Below are 22,998 nucleotides of genomic sequence, written 5' to 3'. Positions count from 1 at the left end.
TATGCATGAAAAACACCTTATTTATTCATTTGTATACACATGTTTCTGAATAGTCTGAATACTGTTGTTTCAGCAGGCATTTTACTGGTAGAGGGAAGGGAAGGGAAAGGAAGGGAAGGGAAGGGAAGGGAAGGGAAGGGAAGGGAAGGGAAAGGAACAGAAGGGAAAGGAAGGGAAAGGAAAAGAAGGAAAAGGAAAAGGAAAAGGAAAAGGAAAAGGAAAAGGAAAAGGAAAAGGAAAAGGAAAAGGAAAAGGAAAAGGAAAATACAAATTCAATAGAGGAAACCTCAAAGTCTGAAAATGGCCTTAAGGCAGTAGAACTAAGATCCTATTACCCTAAAACAGTTCTAGCCCTCTGAGAGAGGAGAAAATTCTTAGTAGCACTGCATCAAAAGAGGAAAGTACAGCAGTAGATGGATGCAATCAGATAGATAAAAGGACCTCCAGAATAGGAGAATAGGCTTGGAAACAACAACTAAAGTAACTCAAAAAAAAAAAGAAATCTTTTTTTTTTTTTATTTCCCGTGTGCCATGATTGCAGTAGGCCTCTTCCCTGAAAACCATATATTGGTGGGGATGTACAAGTGGGTAGTGCGACAAAGTCAGAAGAGAGAGAAAAAAAAGATAAATAAACTGTCAAAAGTCATCGGACAATAAGAAGCTACCAGAAGAATAAGCAGGAGTACATTTACACCATTAAGTAAAAGATGTCTATGCAGTGAGCTTGAGTACTTGACTCCCCTTTTCATCCTCACTGGATATTTGTTGGCCAGCTCTCTGACTTTATTTGAACTACAATGCTAGGCAGAGTATATGACAAAATTCACTCTAGAAGCTGCTCCGAAAAGATAATATGTCAATAAGTCTTGCTGTGTCCACCCTACACGTGGCTTCGGAATTATCTCAGGAAGTGCTGCATCCTTAAATGCCTCCATATGCCCTTATGGTCCACCTCCGTGCATGTTCTCAGTTTCATGCCATAAAAAACACCTCTTTGGTAGGTTACCAGCTAGCTCTCACAGTATTTCAGTCTTTTAGAAATGCGAGAGAAAATGATAACCTGAGGCCCACAGGACCTTAACAGGGCAAAAGGAGCCTTCAGGATCAAGTTCCACTTGAAGCAGACCTAGGCAACCTAACCTGCTCTACAGAGAGTTAGCCCTTAGCACTGTGGACTACAGCAAGCACTGTGGGCATCCAGTAAGTGCCACTGGGCTTATGGCCAGCAATTGGTCCTGATCCTCTTGTATTTAACAAGATAAGAGAGCCAAGTAAACTTCTGAAGGAGTCAGAAGAAATGCCCTTTGGGTATACAAAAAGGCTAAAAGGCAAGTTTTCTAAGAGTCAGCCGAAAGGAGAAGTGTACCAGCAGTTTGAGAAAGAACAATGCCACTAGGATTTTCAGTAAAGAGCAAAAATCTGATCTCAGAAGGGAAAGTCTTCCATGAACTTTCAGGATTACAGATAGGAATTTTGGCAACTAGACTGGATTTTTCCTCAGTTACTACTAGGAACTAAAAACAAGACAAGATTGCTATCCTGAATATAGGCTATCTGTGGAGTGATAAGTGCTACCATGCTGTTCAAACAATATGAGAAAATATCTCATGGGATGATATCAAGGCTATGCCAGTAAGATATGCATGTGCTGAAGGAAAACTAGGTGGCCTGAAATAAACAAAAAATAACTATTTCAAAGGATGAAATATAGAACATACTCATGTACAGGAATGAGGAGAACATGCCTTTAAAAAGGTGGAGTTAGCCACATGGGACAAATAAACAAAAGACTGAACAGAACTAGCAATTATAATTCAGATCTCTATGGAGTGTATTCAAAAATATCAAAAATAAGTAATAACCAGAACCTTTGTGGGCTTTTTGAGGAAGAAGTGTAGTATTCAAGACTATGTTTTTCTGAGGGACACGTTTTCTTCATGAAGCAGTTTTGAAGTCTCAGTGACTTTCAGAGAATGAATCAGAAATGAGACTTCTTATTCCATATTTACTTTCTGAAAATTATTGCATCAATATTATGAAGTTTTCTGACAAGCTATTAGTCACTGAAAGTTATTCAAAAGATTTGTTCACAGTGAGAACCTTGAATACAAGTAGAAAGTATCCACTGTTAGCTTATTTTCTTGGAAAAATATTAATGGGCTTGAGACAGGGACCATATTACTAACACACATGTATAGGTATTTTCTCAGAAATATGCACGCTGCAGTTCTGAGAACAAGCTTGAGATTAAGGGATTCCAGAAGTTCTGAAAAGAAATCTGATTTGAATATGATTTTTTAGTGAATTTATTCTAATTTGCTCTATGCAGTAGCTACAAAGTTATAACCTCAGGATATTGACAAAGCAAGCTGTAATGTATCAGGAATACTTTTGGGTTCTAAGATTTTTCATCTAGTGTGTATAGTACTCGTTGTCAGTCTCTACTGTCACCAGGGAAACTGCTTTCAGCTTGGATAGACTGAATCAAGCCCCTGTCTGCTGTGCTGGAGGACTTAGGGTAGTATTTCACAGCATAACCCAAAACTTAAGATAATTTAGGGAGAATTTAAGACTCATGCTTAACACTGAGCTTCAGATGTTTGAATATTTGGTTAACCTGCAGCCAAAAAAAAATATTCTTAATTCATCCACAGGGTCGGGCCCACTTAATAGACAACTTTATAGGCGTATTGGAGAGCTGGCACTATAAGTTTCTCCTCTCTGTGACCCATCCACCAAGATCTTCATGCACCTAAATGATTATTCCAAATCTGTTTGTTGTTAGCAAGAAGTAGACAGGTAGATGTAGACAAAAGTTGCCTAATGAAACAGTTTTCTATAGGAAATAGGTGGTTTGACAGAAATTAAACAGTCCTACATCTCACATATATCATACATTTCTACATATTCTATTCCATTGGAAATCCTGCTGCCCTGCCCGGCTTTTTCCTGTCTCTTATGGTTCATGAGGCTGTGGATTGTTCTTCTTAGTAGCTATGGGACTTGACTGGCCGTTCTTCTAGGCTATTGACCTCCCTTCTACAAAGAAGTAGTCACTCTAGTTCAGCAGGGACGTCGCTCTATGAAGCAATTCAGTCAATTGTAGATGGATTCATAAATATTTTCTAACAATACGGCATATATTCCTGAATATTTGTATATTCTAAGCAGATTCTGAAGTGTTGCAATGGTAAATGCAGGCTATTAAAAGATACTGAATGTCTACCTTAGGGCTTATGATTTATCTTAGTGAATTCTATAGAAGGTTGATTTAGTCATGTCAAACTGTTTCAGTAAAATGAAGATGGAGTACTCCTGGACATTATTATCATTTAGATCTATAGACAAATGATACCACGTTCATTTTAAACACCATAAAAATAAAAGTAAAGAAATATGACATTTAAATTTGGGTGATGTACATGTTATTTGAAAAGGGTTGATTGGTGCTTAACAAAATTCTAGAATAATAAAGTCATGTCCTTTACTAATCTTATTTTTACTATCAAAACAATTGCTTCTGAGTAAAATATTATTGCTGAGCCACATGTTGGCTCCTGCACCAACAACTGGATGGAACTACTTATCTAATAGTATAAGATGCAAGAGAGTAGGAGGGATGGAAAGGGTACTTGGCAGGAATGCAAATAAAATATATTTGTGCTTTGATAATCTAAATGCCTTACTTTAAGGACTCAGTAGTCATATCCTTTCATTTTTGCTCTTTAGATCAAGTTCCATGCTGTTGAGATGCACCACCCTAGTTTTCAAAAATTTCCATGAACTTTGTCTCACTTCTTTGATATAATCTGATTGTTCAGAGTTACTCTATTTTCTCCCTCAGTTTCCATCCAATATATGTATTCAGACCTCCATTCATGAGAGATTTGCACGGCTAGTTGTGCTGCTCCATCTATCTATTGTTTGCCTTTGTATAGCAGTCCCTCTTTAAACTATTTGTCAAACTGAGTTTCCTTCTTGTTATTAAAAACCTGTTTTAGGGCAGAGTGCGGAACAGCCCAATTTCAGCTCAAGACTTCACAGCTTAAAGCTCTCTGTGTCTGTCTTACATGCAATAGGCACTCTGTTAAGTATTATCAGATCACATGTAACTTATTGGGATGCATTAAAAAAATTCCAGAGGAGAATTTAGCACTATTAAAAAGGGAGTTCCCTCTCCCTTTAATTTAAGAGTTAAAAAGCATACCATCAGGGTAGGCAACATTTGTCAGCTCTAGTCTCTGAGGGGTCAGGCCCACTGCTCTTGTCTCAAAACCCACTGGGCTATGGGCCACTCCAGGAGTCAGAAAAGGTAGCTCTCACTCTGTCCCACTGCAATTTCTCCTGTTTGCATGGAATAATTAATGGGCCAAAAAAACATTGCAGGAGTGGCCATGGGCTTCTAATCTGATGATTAAGATGACTTGCCAGGAATTAGACATCAAAGTTACAGTTTCTGCTGTCACAAATAATTAATAATTTTACCCAGTAAGTGAGTAACACAAGGACATGCATATAAGGATGTGGGAATCTTCATCACTCTCCATTTCCTCCGTAACTATTAACAATATAACCTTGCTCCTTTTTCTTCTGGGCAAATTAGTCTGTATATGAATAAGCTACACTGACTTACCTTCTGTCAACAGAAGGTAGTTTCTTGTGTTCAGCTGTTTCTTGTGTTATAGCACGGAATAAATCAGAGGCGCATCAGTCACCTGAATCATCATGTTTAACCATCTCAGTGGACTGTAAAGTACAGAGTAAATTCTATAGAATCAATAAAATTCATATAAAAAACTCATTGAATAGAAATAATCTTTAGACAGTTTGAAATTTGTATCTGTAAAGATAAAATGATGTTTAGCTCAAGATACTTATTACTTCCTGTTTACCAAAACCAACTGTGCTGGCAATTGTGAGCCTATTTCTTAAATTGCTCTCTCTCGCTCTCCGCAGGATTCGTATAAGAAACTAGGCTGTGGCTTTCCTAATGTTGGCCAGTGACCTAAAAGTTTTGGCTGAAATACCACTGTAACACTTTTGTGGTGTTGTGGATCTAGTTTCCAGTTGATTGGTCAATGTTAAACCAGGAACATGTACAGATACAAGGAAAACCCTGCTTTCTTAAGTCCCATCATATTGAACTATGTCTTCACTCTCAGTAAAGGTCCTTTCATTATCACAATGTTTTTAAAATCCAGCTGTTGTTCATAAACACTCTGGTGATTTCATTAGGGTCTATGATACTGGGCAGAGATACTGAAGATTAACGATTGTAGATTTTAACAAAAATGTTTGTGTGTCTGTAAATATGTATACTCATACATACATATATATGTATATATATAAAGAGAGAGAGGAATCATATATTTTTTGCAACACAAAATGCATTAAATATTTTCAGACATGTAATACTTGCTGTAGGGTGCTTTTCCCTGAAGCAAGTACTGTTTTGGCAACACTTTGACCCCATTTTCTTCTCTTCTCTTGACAGCTTTTCCCACAGGGAAGATGGCCTGTTTGACTTACATTATCCTTGAGCCCCTTGTTACTTACTTAACATTAATTTCTATAACCAAGGCAATATCACAAGTGAAGTCAAAAATCAAATCTCTGAGAACAGCATTGTCTAGATTGATTCTCTCTTTAGACTGCATACTAAGGAGTCGCACAAAGCTTCACTCCAGACATTTCCCAATTTACAAGAGACAATAGACTTCCTCTCCTTTTGATCCTAAAGGATGAAGGTGGAAGAGTTTTAGCTTCCAGCAGTCCATTACAATCTGCATAAATTGCTCATAAGTGTTCACTTTCAATTTTTCAGTATTTACCAAATATTTCAGTAAGTGAAATACTTTGAGCTTCATTTGGAACAAAAAGAAAGATAAACTTGTCATTAGCTACACTGTTTTCTAGTATGCACTGAACTACGTGTTTCAAATAGATAACTGAAAGCTAGAATAATAGGCTGGTTGCAATGAGCTCATGGCTTGAATGTGAGTCCCCCAAGACTAACACAATTTCCTTTCAGTTAGTTTACTTCATCCTGCAGTAGGTGCTGAATTTCTCTCAAGAGGCTCTTGTCTCTCTGAGTTGACTGTAGGGGAAGCTTAGGGAATAGATTCCTCATTTTTAAATGGCTAAAGATAGATCAGAGGAATCCCAGGGATAAATAATAATTTTATCATCTTTCTTCTCCTGAAATCGAGCATTCTCAGGGGAAGACTAAGTCATATTTGTCTAAAGTCTCTATTTTGTTAGACTTCGAGGGAACAGGAAGGTGAAACTGAGTCACTGCCGTGTTTTCATTGTAATATTGTCACAGTGGGGTGAAACAAAGAACAATTAATGAGGTTAATGTGACATTCAAACTGAACCATTGTTTTTATAAAGAGTTGGAAATGTGATCTTCTCTGTTCTTCTGTAAAAATTATTTTTACTACTGCTGTCCACTGAGCTTTTATCCACTGAAAAGAAAATGCATTAAACTACAGCCACTCACACCTGAAAGAAAACAATAACTCAATGTGTTGAGTGAAATATATAAAGAAAAAGACATGAAAAGGAGAGGCTGTGAAGAAAGGGAAGACAAAAAGTTTATTAAAGCTCTTAAGCCTACCATATAATCCTTATCTTTAAAGAATGCAATATTCGCTATGAAAGAATTCTTAGCTCGTACATATGTTGGTTATGTCTACGAAAGGCAAAGAATGAGTTATCCTTTTTAAGAAATATTAAAAGGTGGTACCACAATATACACCTGTGCAAGAACAATGTATCCTATTGGGTGGAAATGTTGTAGGAAACACTTTAAGATTCTCAAATGTGTTTGCATCCCTTCTTATGTCCCTTGTGCTGTGACGTACATAGCGGCCACATCATTGCTGTTCTAACTGATACTAAGAAAATATAATCCAAAAATATCTTTTCCCCATGCATTCCTGATAAAATCTGAGATGAAAGATACATATCTTAATAGGCCAGTTCCAATACCTCTGTGCTGACTTCATATATAACCCTTCAGCCTCCTCCAGACACTTCAGCTGATTACTCTGCTGTGAGTGGCTTCTGAAATTAGAGCTCTTCATGAATATGCCACTATCTTTGAGAATAACTTTATTTAAAGCGCATATTCTTTGTGATCAGTTCTGAAACACTTTAAAAATTAACTACCATGCCTATCAGGCAGAGTGGAAAGTGTCAAAAGCTACGGCAGCCATATTTGTCTTTGGTATAAGGCTATTTCAGGATCAGTGCAGAGTAGAACACTTACGCAATTGTAATTAATCAAATATGCTAAAAAGTGCTTAATTTCCCATAAAGGTTAAGTAACACTAGCACATAACTTGCATTATACTGTAAAGCTCTTATTTCTGTTATTTGATAGATTGCAGAATGCTGCAGAGCTTCTGATCCATAACTGCATGTTTGTTCTTCACATGTGCTACCTCGCGAGAAGTGGTAGCGCAGCACTTGTTATGCAAATGCATTCTGTGAAAGTGCGGTGAGTAATAAAGCTATGTAAACCAGAAAACAGTTATAGGCTGGTATTCGGACAAGTTTCTACTTGCTGAGAAAACTCTTCTTCAGTAAAATGCCTGCTATCCTCCACAGAAAAATAAAACTGACCCAAACTGCATAGTAATATAACTGGGGACTGATTTTCCTGCCATACATATGTACATGAAAGCACCATGCTTACATAAGTGTAAAACTGGTTTAAACAAAAAAGAGTTATACCCTGTATCTCCTGAAGATAATGTTCCATGCTCTGGGATTTTAAATATTGAAAGCAGAAATAGTTTAGTTAAAATGCTTTATTTATAATAAACTACATCTACAGAATTAATATTAAGCATATGGGAATCATAAAACGTTTTAGAACAAAAGAATCATGTTGGATACACGCCATCCGCTCCCAGTTAGCAGCATCTTTATTCAGGTAGATTCAAATAAACTAGTATGATACAACGAATCTAATGCCGTAGGGATGGATCAGCCACTTATTGATTAGTCAATGTATTTATTATTAATCCATCAATCTTTTGCTAACTCTGAGCGTTACAGAAAGGGTCAGTAAAAAGCAGCTTCACCACCACAGGGAATTTCACTGTTGAGAATAAACAGGAAAAGGTCTGTGAAATGACTGATGTCCGTGTATTTGCTGAAATTGCATTTCACACTTGGCATTACACAGCAACTTAGGCTGATTCCTTCATTTGACCTTTATTTGCTGAATGACCCTCTTTTCTTTTGAGGGTAATGATATTCAAGATTATTATCTGCTTGATAGTCCTTCACCATAACTTAACAGTTACTTTGTGCTAACTTTCCATAAATTACTTCAGAAAAAACAAACCACTCAATAACAAGGAATGGATTTTGAGAGTGCACCTTCGACATGCGATTTGCAGTGCAGTAGTTCCCACGTGGCTGCGAGACAAATATTGACCGTGTTAGCATTGTGTCAGGTATCAGTCCCAAAAGTATCAGGTAAATTCCAAGTCTGTAGGGGATACCACGGACTATATGCTGAAGTGTCAGGTTGGAGAAAATATGAAATGTCAGACTTTTGTTTCCAAAGTTTGATGTCCTAAATAATGCTATAGTTACCTGAGACTTTTGCCAATTTCAAGCAGAAATATTTTAATGTCCTATATGGGAAGCAGATTTCTCTGTTTGAAACTAATTAGGTTTGGCAGCTTTGTATTTTCAAGTTGTTTGTGTTGTTTCCAAAATAATTCCTTTGTTTTGCCAGCTATCCCCAATAAACATTTATGTGCTTATTTATGATAACTAATATCTCTCATTTCATTGCTCCATTAAATAGAAGTACAGTAGAAATATTAGGGTTGTAAGAAGATTTCAAGAATACCGCAAGAAGAAGGAAATGTTGTCCTTCGTTATCTAGATTTAGTGCACTTGCATTTGTCTGTGGTTTAGTTATTTTCTAATGTAATAAGAATTTATTTTCTCAATTTTTAAAGTGTGAATTACCCAAGGCACCTAGTTTAAATGAAATATCTGTCTCAAAGCTCACCTTCAGTTCTTTTCTCTTCAGTGGAGCTTGCAATTACTAGAGCACATTTATTTGTTAAGGAGCATTGCAGATTGATAGCAGTTCCCTCTCGGATGCTTTTACTCTTACCTCCGTGGAGAACAGGGAGATCATTGGAGTGAGGTAGCCTCCCATTTTCCTAAGGTGATTTTGGGTGTGTGTTGCTTGACAAACTGTTTTCTTAGTTTAAGTCTTTGTTTGGCAGAATATTGCTGTTATTTGAGGTATTTTGTATTGCTTCTTGTAGAGTTCCTTTTGCATCACATATAAAGAATAATATCTCTGCCCAGAATTTAGGAGCATAATGCTGAGAAGTGTAGACATAGATAACTAATAAATTATTATAGTCATTATCATTAATTGACATGATGACTATTTTTCATGTGAGACTTCCAATGAGAATTCTTCTACTTGTTGGACTTTCTGAAACAGTGTAAAGATTAAATGTTGAAACAACAACAACAACAAAATCCCTGAGGTTGATAACATTATACAGATATTGTTTCTACAACTGGAAATAACAGGAGTTATAAGGAAATGTATTTAAGCTTTCATAGTGTTCGAGCAGAATTATTCAAGAATTCTTTAAGTTAATGTGGACTACTTCATTCAGATGAAGTCCAAGAAAAGAAGGCAGGAAAACCATCAGCAAAAGACACTATTTTTAAAACATTTGATATAAACTTAGTTTGAAATAGACTACCTTAATGGGTTATGCAGATCCAGTCAAATTTGGTATATTTGAAAACTGTCACAACTGTGATATTGCATCTGTATTAAGTGTGATCAGAATGTATTTATTGTACTAAAAGAAAGCCTCAAAACATGAATTCTCAGTATGTAGAATATATTATTTGTTCTGATGAATAAAATTTCGCTTTAGCACTTTCTGCTTTAATAGAAGTTGCATGGTCTTTGTGAGAAGGATGCAGTCTTACTTATTTTAGACACACAAATTGTACTGAATTTCAGGTGCCTAGTAAAGCAATACTCTTAAACACGTATTCCGTACATGGTGACAAGAGAAAAACTGGTGCTTTTGGAATTCTCTAAATGGAGACTGGTCTGCCTAACGAGGCCATTGGGGCATCTATTTATGTCCATTAGCACTTGTTATTGACTATTAAGAATTTTTTTTTTTTAGAGGACACAACCAAGCATCCCAATTATAATGAACTGTTTTCTCATCACTAAAAGTCTCTGAGATTTTGGGTGGTTAAGATCAGATAGAGATTTTTTTTTCTCCTGAGCTTTTAGAAGAACAACTCTAGGATTAGAGCACAAAGGAAATTATTAGGGTAATAGTTCTCAAGCAGTGCAAAATAAATAAAGTCTAGATTACACTTAGAAATTCATTGAGAGAGATATTCTGAAAGACTTTGCAAAAGTTACTTTACTGTATACTACAGTGTGATTTCTCTTATTCCGGTGAACTAAGTTCCAAATAAACAAGTTTTTAATAAAATATCTATTTGAAAAGGAGTATTCCAAAGACATAACACTTAGTTTTCAAGCGTAGACAAGCTTCAAGGCTGACCTGCATCCTTTCCTTTAACAAGACAGTTATAGTCACTGAACAAAAAACGCATAGGTATCTTTTATTAGATACATTTTAGCCCAAAAGATTATGAGAAAATATTTCTTGTTTAAAGCACAAGTAAGACAGTTTTTAATCAGTTGTTTTCCGTACTTAATATTTTCTGCAAATTTAATGAGGGTGTTTGCAATCTTTTTAAAAATATCTGCCAAGTTTCAGAGGTGAAAAAGGTTACTCATTCAAAAATTCAAAGCCATTGTATTTTATTTTAAAAATGAAAAAGTATTTGAAATGTTTATTTCTGTGCTAAATGGAATCTGTGTTAGAAATAGTACAATTACTCTGGTAACTAGGTGTAAAATATTTTTGATGAAGTTAAGAATTTTATTTTGTGATGCTTACTTTGCAATAGTAAGATACTCTAGTAGAGTAGAGTAGAGTATCTAGTAGATACTCTTATAGATCTTAGCCTATAGACTAAAAAAACCAGCCAATGCACTTGGCCAGGTTCCAAGCATTTTTGATGATTGCAATGATTCTTTGATTTATTCAGCTTAGTTAGTTAAAATCTGTTCCACTAAACACTCATTTGTTACTGTGCATATTTACTTTGCATTAGTATTCAGATAATTGTTAATTTCTCCGTTAACATTTACCTGGAATTTTAAAGTGTCCAGCAGTAATGAAGATGCTAGCAATAGCAAGTGTAAAACAGCAGATATCAGCAATCATAAAGCAAACAGTCTAGGAAATAGTTACTAAAAAAAAATCCTAACTTTGAAATAAAGCAAAATGAAGTAGGTACAGTGCTTTCATAGCATTCTTAAACACAGTGCAACTATACACATACAGGTATTTGCTTGTACCTTGGGTGTGCCAGCAATCTAAGCTGTGAAGTAATTCAGAATTCAGTTAAATTGAGAAGCTGAACAAAACAAGTCCCTTAGTAATACTCATACATGAACGCCTCATTTTCCAAACTAGAACATGAAAACAAGAAAATCCAATTTTGAAGGAGGAGCACATTTTAAAAGTTCTATCTTGGTTACTGTATTAGTGCCAGTAAAGGAGAAAAGATAAGAGCAATAAAGTTTTTTAGTATGAGGGCAAATACAGTATATATGTTATTTTTAAAAGTGCATTGTTTAGTCTCTTGCATATTGTATTCCCTCTGACAGGAACTTTCAAAAGAACCCACAAGAGATATTCAACTAGTTCCAAAGAGTTTCAGTAGGATTTCAGTGCTTACCTAACGTCTTCTGCTTGACTTTTCAATGAAGGTAGTGCCAAATGGTCAGCATTGCTCCATATACACTAAATTAATTCCAAATGCAGAAAATCAAGTCAGTGGAGAGACTTCTCCATTGGCACCAGATGAGGCTTTAGTGTTCAATGTCTGCTTGTTATCATGGAGAAGACTGTAATGCTGTCAGTTAAGATTTCACTTTGAGATAAAATATGGTAAATGGAAGTGAGAACCCTATTGCCACAGAATAACCAAAAAATAGCACCTTTCTCAAGTAGTGTGTCTGTACTGTCATGGCAACTATGAGCAACTTGAATCTGCTACAGCAGTGACCTCTGGCACATGAGCATATCATATATAAAGTAATGTAACCCAGTGATTAAGCGCTTCAGAATCAGAGCACTTGTCTCAATATATTGATCCTGTAACAGGGAGCACTGAGCAACCTAGCATAGAGATACCTGAATAGCTTTTGATAAGGTGGGCCAGGCCAAGCATTGTCCAAGCCCAAGGAGGTGGTAATAGAAGTGATGGTAGCAGATGGTAGTGAGATTTAAGGATGAGGGGAACAGCTGAACTTTCTCAAGTGCAGAACATTGCCAGTTTTCTCAGGAAAGGCTTGACTGCCAGGATACTTGGAGCTATGCTGGAGAATAGCAGTGATGACATGCCTTTTGCTACCTTAATGTCTCCCTTGGAAGGTGTTCCAAATGTCTAAAAGAAGCCAGCCCTCATTTGTTCCAAACAGTGGAGGAAGCAGCAAGTCTGAATCCCACTCTGTATCCTCAGGTCTTCTTATGCTGGACTTGCTTGCTTGGAGTCCTTCCTAGGGAACCCAAGAACACTAGAGGCAGAGCTAGCCCATCCGACATTCAGTTCTTTTTCTTCAGCATCATCAGGAAGAATGCAGTTCTCACCTGCTTCTTTGTGCAGTGCTTCGAGCTTAGACGTACAAAAAAATGAAATTTATTATTATAAACTGTTATTGCTGATGATTTTCTGACAGTAAGTGGAAGACCTGACTCTCTTAACCAATGCCTAAGTTTTTGACTGCAGAGATTCGCAGGCGTACGAGCACATGCAGAAACACAATTTTCTAGAATGGTAGATAGGTACTTCCCAAGTTCTCCTGCAGTCTAATTAAGAGAAACTTCAATTCTCTGTTGGCTTTGAGCTTGATTGCTTTCATTAAAAGCTTTCATTTTCACTAAAAAGGGAAATAGCAAACCATGGTATCTCGTGGTATGCAGTTCCCTGCAAACATGTCATTGGGAGCATTCTATCTTTCTGCTGGTGAAGCCGGGCTCTTGTGCAACCAGAAATATGAAAGACAGAACAGAACAATTAGACAAAGAAGAGCATGAGTGTTAGACCCTCATTTCAGTTCTATAAAACCATGTCAACATAGTGAGAGACTTCTAGATTGCAAAGATTGCAGTTCTTAACTTTTGGAACTGCTTGGAGAATATTTCTGTTCTTTTGGATAGGCTCTGTAGGTTTGTTGTGTAGGTTTGAATCCTGTCAAATCTACAGACACTCAGCATAAAGAGACACTCCTGGGAAAGAAAATAAACTTGATATTCAAACTTTTTACATATATAAATCTATATGTAATTTTTACAGTAAAACTGTGCCTTGCATTTCAGCCTAAGTCAAAACATGTTCCTTTAAATACTTCAGTGCTGTGAATATTCTTCATGATTATTTGAGTATCTTGGCCCTTATTACCATGCCTAGACAGCTCTTACTATTCTGTACTAAAAATATATATTTATCTTCAACATTTGGAAGGTATTTATCAGTTTAAGATTTTCCTGTACTTGAAAGATGCATCTTTTCCATAATGGAGGGGGTCCTACTGATGCAATTATTAGGAAGCGTCAAACTGTCTGAGATCTCATCTGGGCTTGTTTGTGACTACGTAGTCTTTTTCTTGACACTAAAAATATTTAGGTCACTATATCACAAGTACTAATCATGTAGGAGAAGGAAAACCACAAGATTTGTATTTAAGCATCGATTTCAGGTTTTCTTTGGTTTAGGACACTGAGGTACACATTTACTTTGTGTCAGATTCTTAGAAACCGCTATATTTTGACTGTATTTCCCCTCCCTTTATCAACATCTCTGCTTTCCATCTCCAGTGAATTATTTAAATGTCCTTAAGATTCAGTTAAGTCTAAGGGTGTGTGCCCTCATTTTACTTGTATACTGCAGTGGCTGGGCTATGCTGTGCTGCTATGATCCAGAAACCATGTTGCTGTGGCTCTACAACCGAGTTAGAAAACCCTGCTCCTTATGTCAGTGTTTAACTTCAGGTTTTAATCAGACAGAACAACTAAATCACACAAACCAAAAAAAAGCACACAGTTTAGGAAAAAGAGTTCAGAATCCCAGAATAAGTATCTGGGGTTGGATGTTCAAAATATCTCCATCAGCTGTGCATAAAGGACTATCTGCACTGCATGTCTGGGTCATGTCAGTCTTGTGCCCATCCTCACCAATTATCAAAACTATTGACTCTCCAAGCTCAGGCTAGGGTCTTGAAACACTTAGAGAGCTCAGTCAGCACCTGTTTCTAATGGGTTCAGCTCTAGGTGGATCCCTGGGAAACATGTAGGCATTTGGGGATCACAGAATCACAGAATCGTTTAGGTTGGAAGGGACCTCTGGAGATCATCTAGTCCAACCTCCCTGCTCAAGCAGGGTCACCTGGAGCATATTGCACAGGATCACGTCCAGACGGGTTTGGAATATCTCCATGGAAGGAGACTCCACCACCTCTCTGGGCAACCTGGTCCAGTGCTCTGTCACCCTCCCAGGAAAGAAGTTTTTCCTCATGTTCAGATGGAACTTCCTGTGCTTCAGTTTCTGCCTGTTGCCTCTTGTCCTGTTGCTGGGCACCGCGGAGAAGAGGCTGGCCTCATCCTCTTGACACCCACCCCCCCCTTCAGATACTTGTACGCGTTGATGAGATCCCCTCTCAGTCTTCTCTTCTCCAGGCTGAACAGGCCCAGCTCTCGCAGCCTTTCTTCAGAGGAGAGATGCTCCAGCCCTCTAATCATCTTGGTAGCCCTCCGCTGGACTGTCTCCAGGAGTGCCATGTCTCTCTTGTACTGGGGAGCCCACAACTGGACACAGTACTCCAGGTGAGGCCTCACCAGGGCTGAGGAGAGGGGCAGGATCACCTCCCTCCACCTGCTGGCAACACTCTGCCTCATGCACCCCAGGAGACCATTGGCCTTCTTGGCCACCAGGGCACACTGCTGGCTCGTGTTTAACTTGTTGTCCACCAGCACTCCCAGGTCCTTCTCTCTGCAGAGCTACTTTCCAGCAGAATAAAGCCCCAGCCTGTCTTGGTGCATGGGATTATTCTTCCCCAGGGGCAGGACCTTGCACTTGCCTTTGTGGAACTTCATGAGGTTCCTCTCCGCCCAGCTCTCCAGCCTGTCCAGGTCCCTCTGAATGGCAGCACAGTCTTCTGGTGTGTTAGCCTCTCCCCCCAGTTTAGGATCATCAGCAAACTTGCTGAGGGTGCACTCTGTCCCTTCCTCCAGGTCATGGATGAATACATTGAACAAGACTGGGCCCAGGACTGACCCCTGGGGGACACCACTAGCCACAGGCCTCCAACTTGACTCTGCACCATTCACCACAACCCTCTGAGCTCGGCCATCCAGCCACTTCTCAATCCACCTCACTGTCCACTCATCTAGCCAACACTTCCTGAGCTTACCTAGGAGGATGTGATGGGAAACAGTGTCCAAAGCCTTGCTGAAGTCCAGGGAGACAACATCCACTGCTCTCCCCTCATCTACCCAGCCAGTCATTCCGTCATAGAAGGCTATCAGATTGGTCAAGCATGATTTCCCTTTGGTGAATCCATGCGGACTACTCCTGATCACCTTCTTGTCCTCCAGATGCTTAGTGAGGACCTCCAGGAGGAGCTGTTCCACCACCTTTCCAGGGATGGAGGTGAGGCTGACAGGCCTGTAGTTTCCTGGCTCCTCCTTCTTGCCCTTTTTGAAGACTGGCGTGACATTGGCTTTCTTCCAGTCCTCAGGCACCTCTCCTGATCTCCAGGACCTTTCCAAGATGATGGAGAGTGGCCTAGCGATAACATCCGCTACCTCCCTCAGCACTCGTGGGTGCATCCCATCAGGGTCCATGGATTTGTGGATGTCAATTTTTTTTTTATGGGTTGCTTTTGTAAAGCATTTCTTTCTGTGTAGAAGGATTGCTCTGGAAGTCTAATCAAGTTTTTAGGAGGATTTCTTTTCTAGGGCCATCCAAACTGTTTCTTGACATTGCAAGGTCTAAGCATGCAGTCTGGATCCTGTTTTAGATACTTTTCAAGTTTTGAGAAGGATTATATGTCTGGATTTTCTATAGCCTGAGCATCTCCCCTTCTGTGTGTAAAAGAAGGACAGTTCTAAAGCTGGAAATTGCCTTTGCAATAGTTATTCACTGGCATTTTTGATTGATGATATTATCTGCTACTATTAAATATTTGAAGACACATATATTCAACTGCAATGGAATGATTCTGTCTTCAATTTTTCCTAAAATGCTTGGCATCACAGGGGCAGCCTCATGCTGCCTACATCCTCCACCAATCTGTCATAGTGCAGCCATGGTGCTGGACCATAAGGACTGATTTGCAGCTCTCCCTACCTTCAGCGCCTTCTGCCCACACACCATGCACCAAATTTCTTTATGGAGAGCTGTGATAGTTTATCACTTAATGTGAATGTAATTTTGCCAGGGAAATAGATGAGCACATGCTTAATTCAAATACTTTTTATCTAAGATTAATAAGGTAATAATAACTGAAAACATCAAAGCAATGCTACTGAGAGAAACACTGAACAAGAACAATGACAAATGATAACATTCTCAACACACACATTTCACTCACTCTTGACTTGCCTGTGCTGTGACTGCCCAGGGGAGCCTTGCTCCTGGGACCTGCGTTGACTTAGATCACTGACAAGGATGGGGTAATGCTTACCACGGTCCAAGACAGGCTGCATCATATAGCTCTATTCCAGGTCCAGCAGCAAGGCAAAGACTCCAGTGCTTCCCTCTGTGAGGCCCCAGTGTTCCTGCACAGGAATCGGAGCTGCTGGCAGCTGTTCCTCCAGGAGGACTCCCCCGCGACCATGCGCGTATCTCATAGGTATCTCACTCACCTTTCCACTGCCAGGTTTCCATTTCAGATTCGTACTAACAATTTCCTGGTCTGAGCGTTACATAGGTTGCCTAATCAAGTAATGCTTTAGATGATGTCATCCAAACATTATTTCTTTTTTCTACTCTTGTTGGTTACTTCCTCATGTTACTTTTGGCTACTGATCTCCAGACAGGTTTGTTTACTTTTTCATGTTGTTTTCAGGACAGTACTATCACTAATCTCCAGGCAAACATTGTTTACTTCTTTCCACCAGACATACTTAGTTTCCCTTTCCTACATCAAAAAGCTATAAACATTACTAATACACATTTATCTCTGGCAAGTCCTGGTGCCAAGGAAGGCCCATGCAGACTCTTCCACACTTGGGAGTACTTATTTTGAAATATTTTATGTTGTTTGTTCATTTGCCTTTCTGTGCTAAGCTATTAGTACAATAAGATTAAACTGAAATGATTGTATTGTTTCTAAATATTAGTATGGCCGAAGCTCAGAAGTTTAGTGTATTTCTAATTCTGCATGATTTCTGGTTCTAATGCACATCTGTATACCTGAGTTCCACTTTCATAAATAAAATTGCAGAAATTTCTATTTGAAAGCCGTGAAATCTGTCCTGGTGATTTCCGTAATTCATATGTTCCTTCCTTTCATATTACTAAAGTAATGCTAAAGTAATATGGAGATATGTAGCCCCAAATTTAAAGAGTGACAGATCTGAAGCAAAACACTACCACCACGGGGGGGTTGAACACTGGGGAAGTTGGATCTGGTTCAAAACTTTGTGGATCAGGACCATTTTTAGCATTAGTTTTATACTCTACTCTATCCCTACTGTATCCATTCTACTTTGATATAACTCCATGAAGCTAGTGTAAAGGAGTGGAAAATCATGCTCAGCTGTTGACAATAAATATGATGCATCAGTATTTTGTTGTCATCACAATGTAATATAGATTGTTAATGTTGAAGTGGTATAAAGATACAGATCTACCGTAAGCGCTATATCAAAGAATGACTGATTCTGAAGAGAATTCATATATTTATTACTTCTAATAGCTTTTTGAATTGCATGAACCAAGAAATTAGCCATAGCGAATAGAACATGACCTTCTCTTTTATTGGAGCTATTGATACAATCGAGTGAAAATACCAACAGTGTTCATAGATACAATACAGAATAATAAGAAATTTATATGAATATTCATATATTGAACTCAGAGAATAGGAAACTTGTTAATCATCACTTTAAAACATGTTTATAGAATACAAATATATCAGTGTTTGCTTTTTTCCAGTGTTGATGAAAATGAATAGTACTTTGGGACCAAGACTGCCTATTAAAGTGATGTGATACATTACCATGCTCGCACAGAAGAAATGAGCACAGATGGCGGGTCTATTACTTCTCTAACAAGAAATTCGTCATTTTTTTCCCCCTCAGGATTCAAATATGAGCAACACTTGCTCAAGTCAAGCTACCTCTGTGGGGATCCTTAAAATGTTTTTTCCATTACTTGTACATTAGGAGTAAAAGAAGTAGAAAGTGATTAATGCTCTATTAAAACTTTATAATGAATGAAGTCTCTCAAACCAAGAGTCTGAGATTTTTACATTTTTCCTCAACTTAAGGGAAACATATTTTGCATATAAATGGAAGTCTACAGGGATGAAGTTTTATATATCATGCTCAGATTCCCAATAGCTCATTTAATTCTGACAGATCATTTAGTCCACATTAGAATGTCTGAAGATGTTATATTTATAGACATTTCTTAATTAAACATAATGAAATTTGGAAAATAAAAGAACAGTATATAAGTATGGTTAGAATTTCTGTATGCAAAATAATACCTTATTTCAATCAGCAGAGGAGTAGATCAAGCAGGAAGTGATTGGCTTTCATAAACTTATTTTTATGGTGAGAATCAATAAGACAGTGCTTCATAAGGCTTTGTGAATGCCCTATTATACACCTGAAGAAAGAAACAAGTGTTTTCAACCTGCCTGGTGACTTGTCAGTGCCTGTAATTACAAAAGACTCAAAATTAAATGACAGTTTTTAATGTAAATTGCTCAAAGCCAGAACACTTTTCAGTGAAAGTAAATTTAATATGAGTTGGGATTTCTAACATCAGGAAAAAATGCAATCAGGCTGGTTTATTTACTGCAGTATGTTGACTGTATTAATGCCTGGGGGTTCTATACTGAGACATGTATCATTTAGCATTGCAGCATCACATGAAAGGGGTTATTCAAAATTTATGCCGTGAACTGATAGGCAAAATCAGTATTATCAAATCTGGGGAAAAGCATATTTGCCTCCAAATTCCAGATTGGGTTGCCTTTTTTTCCCCCATGCAAACGAATTACCTTTTTACTTTACATATGTAATGCTTTATAAGAGATGCTCCTGAGAGAAAAATGGCATCCAGAATCTAGAGAATTAATTGCAAGGTCAGATGTTTCCTGATGCAAAATTAAGAAGTCTTGAAGGAGTGAAAGCCTTGCAGAGCTTAAATAACCCAGCACCTGAAAAGCGTGAGTATTTTGTTTAGACTGGAGAAGGACATAATAACCCCTGCAAGAGTCAAGCTGGGAAAGATATTGGAATATCTAGTAAACCTGAGAATAAACCAAAGGCCTTGGAAACCGGTAATGATTGTACCAGTCCTGGACTCAAAGCTTTGCCTACTATGGATATGGTCTTGTGTGTCATTTGGGGTCTACAGGGCCCCAAACAAAAGGTAACAAACAAACACATCAGAAGAATAGACTGAAATGCATCATCACAAAAGAAACGGAGCAGGGTTTGAACTGTTTAGGGGGTAGTCCGTGCATTTGTGAAGGTTTGGGGTGCAGGGAGCAGTGTTTTCCCAAATTGTTCACGCTCAAGGCAGATTTTCTTCTCTGTCTCCAGAACAGAAAGTCACCCCACTTGTGTGTGAGAGACACGCCAGCAGCAAGAGAGAGAGTAGAAAGAAAGGGGCTAAGCAGTGCAGAGCAAGTAAAACCAAATAATATGGAGGCTGTGTTACCACCTGTGCCCATGATCTAGGTGTTGTTCAGTACTAAGGCATTTAAAGTTGTGGTGTTATCTAGCATTAGTACACTGATTGTCACTGCTTCGATGCACTTGTCATCTTGGCTTTGGCTTCTTCCTTCCCCTTCCCTACTCACAGTGGGAAAAAAACAGCCTCACCTCCAAGCAGTCAGCAAGGGTGTAATTTGAGTAACTAACGTGAGTGTCTTCCTTAATGGACAAGTGAATGGGTGGATTTCCTTCCTGCCAGGAAGGAAAAGTAGCCTGGTACTGACTGTAAAAGAAGAAAACATTTACCAAATTTTCATTTTCTTTAGAAAGCTATGAGGGCAGGCAGAAGAATGGAAGAAAGGACAGGGACAGTCCCAGACTCCACTACGGAGCAGAGTCCCTACAGTCTACTCTGTTCACACTTACTATATGGAAATAACTGAGAAAGGAATGATGACCAGCCTTGAATGAGTCGGTGCCACAGTTTCATAGTGAGCTCAATTAATAAAATTCTGGCCTAGTCAAATAATAATTTTTGTACAGTTTGTACAGTTTGTACAGTTGTACAGTTTACTTTTGTATGGCCTATTTATTCCTGCATGGTTAGAGAAATGGATACGGTTAACTGAATTACAAAAATAAAAATGGTATCCTTCTCCAAATAGTTCTGCAGATCACGGGCAAGTCTGCAATAGTTGGTTTTGTAGCATTTGAGAAAAGATATTAATCAAGACGTTCTGAGTGATAGAAAGTGAGAACATAGGTTTTACACGCTGTGAAATAGAAAATGGGAGAGGTGTATACCATGAAGAGCCGTAACCTTTTAAGATGTTTTTTTGCATTGTTACAGTATGAAGACAAATTGTCATATTGCATCATATCAGTTGTCCATCTAGTGCCAAATTCTTCATCTGAAGATGGGAAGGAAAGCAGGAATTCCATATCAAATTATCTACTTTGATTTAGACAAATGACTATAGAAGATGGATTTTTGAGGAAAAGAGCTGGGGGAGACGGGTGTTTTGTTTTTGTTTTTTACTTAGACGCTACCAGAAGATTTCTGGATTCTACTGAAATAGCTTTGTTAAATATTCTCTCAAGTCTAGCAGATAGGCTGCAGATTTTGCACACACCCCAATAAAAAGTTTTATTCCATCACTAACATGGGTACAAAAAGCTATCTGCTATAAACCAAAATACCGCTTTGTAGAGTACATCAACCATTCATTTATTCAGTATATTCAACACTGCTATGAAGATTCTTTTAAAAATCATTTCAACTGCCACATTCTAATGAGCTACATTAACTACATTAAGCCTTGCTTTCCTGATTGTGCAGCATTAATATCTATTTCAAGTAATAGTATGGCTAGTGAATCAGTAATGGGCTCAGTAATGGCCTTAGTAATAGGCTTATTATTTTTAGTATTTACCTCTAGCTGGTGTAGTGTGTCCTGAATATTGAATACAGCTGACAATATATTTTGTCTAATAAGGAATGAATAAAGCTTGGGCCTTTAAGCTTTAACTTGTGACTGTTCCTAGGTGATCATTCCTGTAATATCTTGACACATAATTGAATTTAAATTTGATTATATATTTACTTCCAGTGAATGTGACTGAGTGCAGAAGAAATAGAGAGTATATGTGCCCTAAATAGCACATGCAGACCTGTATGTAGACACTCTAGAATTTTAGTACTTTCCTTGTGAAATTGAATGCTTTAAAAGACCTAAGCAATGAAAGACTGCTGGATTTTTATCTGTTTGAAGATAAAAAAATCTGTTCAAAAATAAAGCCTTGCTGGGCCTCAGAATTAGTTCACTTTTCAAGCACTTTGCAGAACTTGTAGTCAGAATAAACGTATCTTATTATAATGCCTAAAGAAGCTAATAATTTTTGTCACACATATAGAAGGTAAGTTGCAATTTCTGAGACCTACAGAGGACTTAGAGTCATTTTGTGTGAAGGGGTTAGTATCTTTCTATAAAGACAGCCAATGTCATTTTAGGAATGCTGTCTGGGTCCTTGTATGCATCCTTAGGAATATCCTCAGTCTTGCTTAAGTCAAGGTGATATTTAAACATATACCAAAGATAATATGTTATTGCTATGTGGCAACATCACTTTAATGAGCATCATTCATTGCTTAGCATTTTCTTAAGTATTACAAAATGGGGAAAACATGTTCATTCTTTTCCAGTGCTATTTCTCCAACCTTTTTTTTTCCTTTCCTTTTTTTCTTTCTTTTCTTTTCTTCTGTCTTTGTATATTTTTTCTGATTTTCTTTCCACATTCCTTTCTTTAGGTTAATTTCCACCAGCCATAATTCGGCTCATTGCCCCTTCCCTCTTTTTCCCAATTCCAGCTGTTTATCCCTTCAAAATTTATGTAATTACTTTCTTGTTAAACTTTGTAGTAAAATTAAAGATATAATAAATAACGCTACTTTATGGAATGTACTAATTATACAGTTCTATATTCCTTTTCTATTAAAAATATGTGCACAAAATGAACGTATCTCATTAAAATGGAATGGTTATGCCGTGAAAGTTGAATTCATTTAGACTAGAAGATGATTCTCTGAGAGCAGAATCATTTGATAAAACATTTTTGTGTATGTGTTTGTGTATTCAACTAGCTACACTCATCGTGTGGTTGGCAGCGGAATCAAAGCTCAGTCTGGGAATCCAGAAGTAAAAGTGAAAGGAACAGATCCTGTAATAAGTCAAATTATTGACAAGCTGAAACATGTTATTCAGGTAAGCTGCTTTTATCTATGGACACGTGCTATTTACTATAGTTATAATACTAAAGACCAACCTGATAGTGAAAGTATGAATTTACTGTACACTGAAGTTGTTAATTCAAATTACTGTTCAGTGCACTCTCACACCAAAAAGCTATTATTTTATGCATAAAATATTTCAGCTCC

General features: G+C 37.8%; 1 protein-coding gene across 14 annotated transcripts in view; it reads left to right on the top strand.

Annotated features, from left to right (window-relative positions):
• Positions 1 to 22,998, top strand: part of GPC5 (glypican 5) — a 742,566-nt gene that overhangs the window by 249,549 nt on the left and 470,019 nt on the right. For all 14 annotated transcript variants that reach the window (XR_011138140.1, XR_011138137.1, XM_068929087.1 and 11 more), the window contains exon 6: positions 22,705 to 22,825. Coding sequence is in view for 12 of the 14 variants with exons in the window: in XM_068929087.1 (XP_068785188.1) it covers positions 22,705 to 22,825 (121 nt within the window). In the remaining 2 variants the exon portion in view is untranslated. The remainder of the gene's footprint in view (positions 1 to 22,704; positions 22,826 to 22,998) is intronic.

This window comes from Struthio camelus, chromosome 1, assembly GCF_040807025.1.
Source record: "Struthio camelus isolate bStrCam1 chromosome 1, bStrCam1.hap1, whole genome shotgun sequence".
Lineage (NCBI taxonomy): Eukaryota > Metazoa > Chordata > Aves > Struthioniformes > Struthionidae > Struthio > Struthio camelus.
This window is presented reverse-complemented; position numbering and strand designations above follow the sequence as displayed.